At 33.0% G+C, this 10,643-nt stretch overlaps 1 protein-coding gene across 4 annotated transcripts; it reads right to left on the bottom strand.

The window, feature by feature from the left end:
- Positions 1–2,164: 2,164 nt before the first annotated feature.
- Positions 2,165–9,908, bottom strand: LOC141724992 (putative inactive purple acid phosphatase 1). 4 transcript variants are annotated; one of them, XM_074527332.1, is made up of 14 exons: positions 9,700–9,908; positions 9,108–9,282; positions 8,802–8,893; positions 8,637–8,703; positions 8,397–8,519; positions 7,464–7,556; positions 7,197–7,326; positions 6,546–6,627; positions 6,163–6,295; positions 5,603–5,808; positions 5,214–5,339; positions 4,499–4,808; positions 3,240–3,550; positions 2,165–2,754 (listed from the first exon to the last, which is right to left on the bottom strand). In XM_074527332.1, exons 1-13 carry the CDS (start codon positions 9,894–9,896, stop codon positions 3,245–3,247), a joined length of 2,040 nt encoding a protein of 679 aa, XP_074383433.1. In that variant the 5' UTR covers positions 9,897–9,908; the 3' UTR covers positions 2,165–2,754; positions 3,240–3,244. The 4 variants fall into 4 exon arrangements, with proteins under 4 accessions (XP_074383433.1, XP_074383432.1, XP_074383435.1 ...); XM_074527331.1 differs by lacking the exon at positions 2,165–2,754 and having other exon boundaries at positions 2,941–3,550; XM_074527334.1 differs by lacking the exon at positions 2,165–2,754 and having other exon boundaries at positions 2,941–3,550; positions 9,108–9,293; positions 9,700–9,836.
- Between the last annotated feature and the right edge of the window lie 735 nt (positions 9,909–10,643).

Here is a 10,643-nt window from a genome sequence, read left to right as displayed (position 1 = left end):
AGGAGTAGACACAGGTGTTTGATTCACATTTGCAACTACAGGATTGCGTTGTTGTAGATGTTTTGGTCTTGGTTTTGGTTTACCAAAAAACTTATGCCAGGATGGGAAACCGTGAATGCAATGGCAAGTTGCTTTGGAATGCCTAGACATAAGACAATACTCACATACCAAATCAGATTTCTTAGCACCTTTAACTGATTGCTTAACCGGATAAGATGCCTTAACAGTCATGGCTAGATTTTCAGAGGCAACACAGTAGGGATGTGACTCACGTTGACTCTCCTCTTGGAGTAAAATAGCATAACTCTGATTTAGAGACGGAAGAGGTTGCATCATAAGCACTTGACCTCGAGTATTCACAAATAAGTCATTTAAACCCATCAAAAATTGAGCCAGTTGCAGAGTTGCATCTAAAGCATCCAACTTAGTATTCACGACACACGTGCACAAATTGCAGGCACATCTAGATTTTGACACTAAACATTCTAATTCATTATAAGTGTTCTGAATTTGGTATAGTAGGTTGAAACAAATAAGGTGCCTCGTGATAGATGTGCTAATTCTTTGTGAAGATGAAACAGTTTAGGCACATTATTTTGTGCATAACGAACAGCTAGATCTAACCAAATTTCTCTAGCAGTCGGTAAATACACGATACTGTTTCGAATATTCGCAGACACGAAATTAAGCAACCAAGAAGTAACCATATTATTGCATCTCAGCCAGTGTACTAAAAGAGCAGATGTACTAACAGGCTTGACATATGAACAAGAAGTAAATAATAACTTACTTAACAACTTTACTCTATGGGTGTGCACGGATCAATTATGCTCAGATTTGAGAGAGATATTCAAGAACTAAGAAGGGCGGAAACCTGTTGGTGTTTGTTTATGTGCTTTATGTGGTGTTGATGAGATTAATAAGAGCTACATTGCTAAACCCTATATGTAAAATTTTGTTATCTATGTTCTTGCTATAACAGGGATTTTAGGTTTTATAGATTCAAGGACCAAAAGCCCATCTTGTTGAGGTGAAGTGTACTTAAAGTCAATAGGTTTCGTTGGAAGCTCTTCGATAGATGGCTTCCACGTGTTTTACACAGTTCGTAGTTCTTAATAGAGTTAGATAATTTGTTCGTTTCGTGTACTTCCGTATCGTAAATTTTCGTGTTTTGTGTCAAAAATGTCTAAACCAACCCCGAATTGTTGAGGATTCGTTCGATGTTCGTGTACCTACATTTTTTGTACGTTTTCATGTCGTATTACCAGTAATTTAAAATTAATAATAAACATATAGATAAATATAATATATATTTAAATATTAAGTTTTTAATAGCTGAGTTTTAAGTCAGTAACTCATAAAGGCTCAAGTGGAGTCAAGTCTTGTGAAATTTAAATTTGAATCTATTTTGTTTTTATTTTTTGTAAAATTTATATTTAAAATATTATTGTAATATATAAATATTCATATAATTTTGAAATATATTTTGAAATATTTATTTATTTCATGTACTTTTGTTTCGTGTCGTGTACCCAAAGGTAAACCCAAAATCGATATTAAATTCGTCTGTGTACTTTCGTATTCGTGTACCAAAAATGTCAACCTAAAGTCGTTATTTTCGTGTCATTTTCGTATTGTGTTATCGTTTTATGTACAAAATTGATGTCGGCTCTAATTTTTAAGATAGCTGTTTTTTTTATTTCATTTACTACAAGGAAACGATGTGGAATTTTAAGGTTGAGCTGGGTAAGAGCATCTCCGATTTCTTGTTAGCTAAATATCCGATGTGGCACTGAGATATAGATATTAGGTAAAAAAAACAGCACTACAACCACATTATGTGTTAGTAAAAAATTTGGATATTCTTTATCTACACATTAATACATACATATATTTATAAAATATTAAAACATAAATATTAAATTATTATTTTATATATAATATTTGTATTTTATATAATATTAAGTGTGAAAATATTGTTCTCTTATGAACAAAATTTATTAATTATTTTTAACAAACAATATATATATATACATAATACAATATATATTAGTAACTTTTTATTAAATATATTTTTATTATATTTATATGGTATTATATTTTCACTTGTAATAATTTTTAAATTACAATTATATATTTTTCATGTATTGAATTAAGTATTAACTAAATTTATTTTATTATTTAAAGTTTATATATAGATATAAATCTGAAAAATAAGAAGATAATATTTTTGAATATAGCTAATGATTATAGCTAAACCAAAGGAGTACATAGCACTTGGGTTGTCATATGAATGAGAAAACCAAGAAAGATTTCAACCTCATTTACTTGAATTGAACTATCAACACAAGAACGAAATATGCTTTTACAGTTTATATGGACCCTTTGAAAAATTGATCAGGACTTACAATCGCCTCTTGCTAACTTGGGTGCTAAATTTGCGTCCACGGGGAAGTTGGGGGATGATGACACTATTGGTCAGCTATTCTTATTGTTATGAATTGATTGCATCCCGGTATCCTCCTTTATTTTGATTTACCCTTCATATGACGATAAGCAAACTAAATCAGCAATACTCTCAATTCATATCTTTAGCTGTTTCCTTCAAATCTTTGTTTACAAGGCTGCTTAGCTAACACTTGAATCAAACCATCAATATTTCTTATCCCTTTGACCGCCCACAGATGTCTTTCTTAACACTTGCTGCAGCCATCAAAATCCCAAAGAGAAGTCTTTATCTTGTATTATGTAAACCTGCCATTACCATTATGGCAATCAGGAGAAGAGATGAAAACACGGGGGATCAAACTTTCTTTGTGGAACAAAGCCCTCTAATTATTTGGACACACAGAATAATGATAAGTCAAAGTTCCCTCATGTTTCGTATATAATTATATAAAATTGTAACACATTAATCTTCAATAAATTAAACATATAATGTGATTTATTATATGTTTTATTCTAAATTATAAGAAGACCATTTTCAAGTTGTATGCGCAATTAAATTTAAACTATAGATTAAAATATCTGTCACCCTCACCCCTATGTATGATAGGTATCAAATTCCTTTCCGCGAGTATGCAAGCATGAGTCTGCGATATTACATTCTTGATCAAAAATGTTTAAAGTTCCTTTTATATTCTTTTCAGTTTCTTTTTCTTCATTCTTCAAGGGTCAGAGGAAAAGAGTGAAGAGACGATGTTAAGGATTCAAATTTTTAAAGATATCTCTGACCATACCCAGATCAAGATGCCGATGTAGTAGCTGGGCAGCTATCCTTCGTGCAAGCCAAGATGTCTCTGTAGTCTCGGGATATTGTAAAGGAATCATGTACTCTTCCATCGCTGCTCTTTTTATATTCAAATAACATGTTCTGATGGTCAAATGCGGTAACTTTTACAAATCCGTAATCCATATCCTTGAAAATACTCCACTGGGTTTGAATAGAGCTAAATTCAGTAAGGCTGGCTCCTCCACCTCCAACAACCACATGTATTGTTCCATTTAAGGAGCCCGTATATTTGTTTTTCTCTTTGCTTGTGCATATATTCTGTAAAAAAAATCATCATTAGTTGCAAGACATAATTTATAGCTCAGTCTAATACATGACATGTTTAGTACATAAACAAAATTGTTAATGATATCAAATGATCCTATCAAGTCCTTCTCCAAGGTTTCAAGAGAGCCGGTAACTTAATATGGCAGCAATGCTCAGGTTGGTAGAGGTCTCAACTTTGATTTTCTACCCTCCTAACCCAATATTCCCCTCATATATACCCCAATATTCTCAATAATTAATTTCGAACACCGGGGTAAATCTAAAAGGCAGACCCCTGGTGATCCATTCACAAACAAGGGTAAGTGAGGGCCGAGGGAGAGTGTTAAATATATAATATATTCCTATTAAGTCCTCCTCGACCAAAAATGGGCTTTGAAGTAGGGATTGTTCAGATGTAACATAATGCTACTCAATTCTCCTCCTACCAACACACAGAGGTTTTACGAGAACTGGTAACTAGAAAAAACACAAATATTAACACATTTTGTAATAAAACAAGAAGCTGCTACAGCTGCTGGCCTCATGTTCTCAATGTACAATTTCTAAATAAAAGAATGATAGAGTTAGTTTAATTTCTGAGATTTTATTTTCTTCCGTATATATTTTTCGTCAAGAGCAAGCTAGATGTCCCCAGGAAAGTTAAACATATTTTTAGACTTTGTTGAAGATAATTATTTATAACTAATCAGTATTGTTATCTAGTGGTTAGTAGGATAAGTAGAACTACGTTAGGATTATTGATTAGATTTATTTTATACTTGTCATTGAAGCCTATATATATATAGGCTTGATACTTACATTTTTATTTATGAAATGAGAATGCAGAATTTTTTTACATGAAACATCATTATTCTCCATTTTCTTTACTCTTTCTATCCATAAAAAATAAAAGACTTCATTCACCATATAGTTCCACAGATTATATAATGAAATCTGTACCTGGTAGATTGGACAAGTTCTTTCATAGTTATGTGCATGGCCATACAAGGCTATATCAACCTTGTACTTCTGCCAGAGTTTTTGAAGACTCTCCCTTCCCATTGGTTCTGCAAATGATCCTTCATCAGCATAAAATTTCGTAGAGGAATAACCTAATACACGATGGGCAAGGAAAATCAGCCATGGTTGCTTCTGCCTATCCACAGAAGCCAGGCAGTGTTCAATAAATTTATACTGTTCTGTTCCCTCTCTCCAATCATGTTCTGTATCAGCAATACAGAAACGGAACATGCCATAGTCTGTTGAGTACCTGTTGAGGGCCAGTTAATTCATGTCAAAGCACTTTCTAGTAGATTGATACAAATTAAATAGTCTGAAGGAAAGACAAAAGACTTTCAATTAGGAAAACTTTACGAGCATAAAGAGATTGGTCAACCCCAGATGTATATACTATAAATTCCCCCCAACCTAATGTTTCAGAGTTGAGAGTACTGCTCTTTCTCTTTAGTTTCACACTTACAAAATTCGTCTAGGAAAAATTTGCACAGACTTCTTTCCAATAATATTATTACTATTTCTGCATGATACATCTAAAAGGACTAAGATTTTACTTGATTTAAAAAAAAATTAAAAAGGTTCTTAAGTACATGGAGGGAAAGAATCAGGAAAGTAAAAGACAAGAGTGCTATGCTATTCAAAACATATTCACTGATACCAGAAGTTAGCTCTGTTTTCAGCAGGAACATAAAACATAGTCTCTGCTGGAACACCACATTCTCCTCCTGAATCCATGGTATTGTAGAAGGATCCTGAATCTGGCCAGTCACGCTCATGGTTTCCACTGCAATGTCAGGTCATTCTACCATTTTAGACAAGCAAAATCCCTTCAAATTGCATTTGGAAACATGTGTTTCATTTCAAATGACATGAATTCATTTTAAATTCTCAACTTTATACTAATATTTGAAACTTTTGGATTTGAAATAAAATCCATATCCAAATTATCTAAAGATGTCATTTGATCAAATTCTAAATTTCAATTGAAATCCAAGTTCCTAAATGAGGCATAAAAGAATTTTACCGAGCTTATAGAAAGTAGTGTACCTTGCTACCATATAGGGTACTGCAGAGGCAATTGGTTCAACCTGGGACGTAAACTGATCCCACTGTGACAGATAACCACTGGCATAACTGAGATCTCCTATGTGGAAGACTATGTCGGTGTCTTTCAGATCTTTTATAAGCTGTTTGGTAGTTTTAAGGGCCCCATGCTGGAAATCATTATATTCATTAGATCCATCAGCCTCTTCCTGCACGTTATCATTGGGTAAAATAGTTTAGACAAATTTAAGATGTAGTCATGTAGGTATTTGTGACTGGATTAGTAAATAAAAAGGATGTGCCATCAATCCTTGAGAATTTCACTTAATAAAACTGATGATATTATATTTTTCAATCATGTTTGGTATGATATTATATTTTTCAATCATGTTTGGTACTCAGGTTACATCACCCATCAACACATGACTAAGTGAAATACAAGGACGGGATAAGACCCACAAACCTATTAACAGAGTTATCAAATGTTCATTGTACTTGTTAAGATCATACTCTTATTTTAAAGATGACAAAGTACATATATTAGAAGAAATGAGAGCTCCAACCTTTCCCATATCACCAAAAATGACTACCCGTTGCAGAGAATTTTGGCCAGGATATGGAGATGACTTGAACCGGTAAGTATGGCTCCAGATATATGTACCATTTAACAATTTATGCCCCAGCTTGTAAGTGTACCTTCATGTCAATAGGGAGTATTAGTTGTACAACAATATAAACTGCGAGCAAGATTTCGAATGACAAGTAGACTTCGCCTATAAAAGTTATATAAGTAATTGATTCGAGTTTCCTGTTCCTTAAAATGCATGCAGGAAACTCTAAAAATTGGTGCCGGATAGGAAAGTTTCGTAACTGTTCTGTTTGGCTTTCAAGAATTAGATAGATATAACATTATGCTCAAGTTATAAACAAGGCAAAATTGGCATACATTAAATTGGGCCACAATTCTTTCAGGAAGCTGGTATGGATAAATCCAGGATCCCGCCACCCTACAGTCCTTGCTGGTGCACCTGCGTCAAGATATACCTTGAACTGTTAAATAGCCATCAACACTATAATTTCTTGATTAATCTCAACAAGATGATAGCTCATTGATTTTTCCCAATAGTGGCAACTCATTGTTATTCACTAGTAACAACTAATGACAACACTGCCAAGTGCCAAGGTATGCGCTAATTCTTGATAACATGTTGCTTTTGCAACAAGTGTGTAATGACATTGCCTATAATTATTGTTACAACTCTATGCCAAAGAAAGTATATCAGTCGCAACGAATAAGGTTCTTCATTTTACCAACCGTTGACCAGTCTCGCACAATATAATAAGATATAAATATTAATTATAAAACAAAAATCAAGGGAAGACATAAATTTGATAGTAAGGCTTAGCATAGCTTGTACTATCCACAAATGTACCAAACTTTTCATCATGAAGACTAAGGAAGTTAAAAGCAAATTACATACTTTTTTTTTGGGTATGTATGTAGTGAGGAAATCACTACTGGTAGTCTGCTCAGACTGTAAGTGCACAAATGACATCATGTTAAGCGTTAACATTAGCAATGATATATTTTACGCACCACACATAGTGTTACGGTCAAAAGTCAGTGTAACGGCTGGAGAGCGTATTTGTTCATCTCCTTGCTGACCCCATACAACAAAAGGTTCCGCGTCACTAATTCCATATCCGCTAGTCCACGTTACTGTCATCTGAAAAATAGGTTGACATTGATGTTATAAAGAAGATATTAAAAATTTAAAAACCTTTGAGGTTTTTTTATATTATTCTTTTTGGTTCCACAATTAATAAGCCGCTTGGTTTTTTTATGGGAAATAGTTGAACTTACTTCATTCCACTCCTTTCCTTGAGCAAGGCGTGGATAAACAGGAACATTTGGGTTCGCAAAAGAAACAATATTCGACACTGCTACTAGCTTTGGCTGTTTAAGTAGATCAACATAATCAGATCGCAATAAATGTTTGGAATAGTGAAATTGGGCAAGGGTGCATCAAATGTTCACAAAAAGTATACGATAGCAAAGTTTAACAGTAATAGCATGGCTTTTCCAGGAAGGAGGAGAGAAGGTGGTCAAAAAACTGCACTCTACATAATACTTGTTGAAGACAATATCATGGATAAATCTCATACAATTGACCAATAATTTCAGAAGCTGACAAAACTTGTGAAGCAAGAATCTAAATTCAGTATATATGATTTTTGATAAGATTTTGGTGTCTCTATTCTTTCACAATTCATAGTTGCTAAAATATTAAAGAAGTTTGACACATGCATATGACAAACTAAGGGAGATGGGGAATGAACTAGATGAACGAATCAAATTAGAACACTGAAATATCATTTACTCTGATAAGTTACAGGGGATAACAAGTATATCTATAGGTCATTAGCATATAATAAGCGTACAATTAGCATCGCATGCTAAATATCTAACTGTTCACCTGATTGTATCTACTGAACAGTGTGATTTAGCTATTGAACATAACTTAAGCAGCATCAAAAAAAAGGAACAAGCATTTACATAATTGTAAATGATATGAGGAATGGGGCTCAATTAAATATTAATTTAAAAGATTCAAAAAATGACAACAATCCATCTAGCAATTAATAGTAATATAAAGTGTACAAATTTATAAAATTATAAATAATATCAACCATATGACTAGCAAACCCATAATGATCTTCGTTTACTTGAAATTAAATTAACCATGTAGGGAAAATGTACATTTAATATCAAGGTAGAAGGCAGCTATATGCATACATTTAACAATCCTCCTTTAAATACTGCAAAAGAAAAGTCTGATCTTTGATTGACCATTTGAAGCTTCAAAGATCCGTTTCCAGTATCTTTGTACTTTGGGCTGCTATAATTAGCATATTGATACTGCACAGAATTTTAGATTATATAAGAACAAACGGCTCTACATCCCCTCAAACACGAAGAAGACTCCAGAATCGTACAAAAATTTACAGCAAAGAAATTGAAGTGTTGAATGCAAACCTTAACAGGAGCAGTACATAAAGCCGGGGGATAACTTCTAGAATTTTCAGGAGGGCATTTAGAAGCACTGAGAAAAATGAAAAGAAAAATCCACAATTTAGCTCAATCAGATCAGATTTGAAGTACTATAAAACAAGTAACAGTTGTAAACGACGGAAAATAAACCTGAAATTGGCAGGGGAAAACACACCAACCCAATCATCGATTGATGGATTTGGAATGTTATATTCAAGTGTAACCCATTCTGAGTTCTGACCCTGGAAGGGAAAAAATGCATCAATCGGACATATTAGTTATAATGACTCTCAATCATGCCAACTTTGTGTATCAGTGTACAGATTTCAAGATTTCCCATATTGGACAATTGACACCGATATTTCCAATTTAAAACTAAAAGTCTTGATCGATGTAAATGTAAAAACTGTCATAACTTAGTACTAAGTGAAACAAGTCAATGTACTAAAATCTTACTTTCAATCCAAGAATTGCGGGAGATGCTTTGACATAAGCAAGCTCATTAATATCTGACACTGCTTTATGAATTGCTATTCTTGAAAGAGGATGACCTCCATGTGATGCCACCCGATGTAAGGTCCCAATAACTCCTAAAACTGCTAGCAAAGTAAATCCAAGAACATGCACCATCCTGTCCAAAATCTGATATGAATCAAATATTATAATTTAAAGATTAATAACACAAAACAAAAACTACCCACCAATCTCATTTAAAGAAAGACACCAATCTCATTTAAAGAAAGATAAGATTTTGATTGCTTTAGAAAGGAGATATAGCACTATCTAGCTACTAAACTATTTCATTAGCTCAAACTGAATCTTTACAGCAACCCAATTTAAACAAACACAATATAACTTCAAAGATAGAGAAAATTGAAATTTTGAATTCAAACTCATAGCAACCTAAATGAAGTATTTGATGGCATATGACAATCTCTCTCTCTCTCTCTCTCTATCTCTCTCCCCCTCTCTCTCACTCCCCCTCTCTCTCCCTCTCACAAACACACATACAAACAAGTGTATTACATTGATTGATAAAAAGGCTGACCTTTTTGGAGAAGTGAGGTGGAGGGGTGGAGTATGATGAAGAAAAACAAACACCCAATTCCAGTTTAATGCATTGATGATTAAATCAAACAAGCTGTAACAAAAAAAAAAGAACTGGTATTTTGCTGTAAGTTCAGTTAATAAGAAAGAAGTGAAGTCAAAGCAATGTTGTTCTAGTATTCTGTGACTTTTGTCCATGGGAATACAACTTTAAACAGGCGTCATAATATTAAAATAAAAGAGCCAAAACAAGCCCACAATATACAATAGATAAAACAGGAACAGAAAGTAAAAAATAATGGCCTTTTTCCCATTTATGACACAAAGATGTTTTTGCTGTGTTTTTTAAAATTAACATGATAATTTGTGAAAGAAACCGGTTATTTTCTAGATTTTTTTATACTATATGATTATATTACTTAAATTTTTGATTATTTGATTAAAGTATATTAAATATAAATTATTTATTAATATGTATGATTTTTATGTAATAGTATAAGACTTTAATAATATACACAATATTTTCAATATATCCTATTAATCAAATTATATATTTTTTTATTTGTATCATGTAATCTCCATTTCTAGGAAGATGGTATCCAGAATCTGGTAATCTCAGCCTTGCTTCTTCTGGTTGGCTCGTGAATGATGAATGCCACGTAGTCACTAGCGGTGTAAACGAGCTAAACTGTTCGTGTCCGAACTCGAGCTTTTCAAATTTTTAACCGAGCCAAGGTCGAGCTTCAAATTATTCGGCTCGTAAGGTTCGCGAGCCTTATCGAGCCTCTATTATTTTTATTTTTTTATTATAAATATATTTTAATATAAATATTTAATATTTTTATATATTATTTATTTATTACCGAACCGAACTCGAGTCGAACCAATCATATTTTGAATTTTTGTTAATATTTAGTGAATTATTTGAGCTTTCGAGCCGAACTC

The sequence above is a fragment of the Apium graveolens genome, chromosome 5 (assembly GCF_009905375.1).
Source record: "Apium graveolens cultivar Ventura chromosome 5, ASM990537v1, whole genome shotgun sequence".
Classification (NCBI taxonomy): Eukaryota; Viridiplantae; Streptophyta; class Magnoliopsida; order Apiales; family Apiaceae; genus Apium; species Apium graveolens.
This window is presented reverse-complemented; position numbering and strand designations above follow the sequence as displayed.

Excerpts from the sequence above, each read along its gene's own strand:
- LOC141724992 (XM_074527332.1), bottom strand. The coding sequence starts at position 9,896 with ATGGACAAAAGTCACAGAATACTAGAACAACATTGCTTTGACTTCACT. Across the intron at positions 7,557-8,396 it reads TTAAAGGAGGATTGTTAAAT|CCAAAGCTAGTAGCAGTGTC; the intron begins GTATGCATATAG and ends CTACTTAAACAG. Across the intron at positions 4,809-5,213 it reads GAAAACAGAGCTAACTTCTG|GTACTCAACAGACTATGGCA; the intron begins GTATCAGTGAAT and ends GGCCCTCAACAG.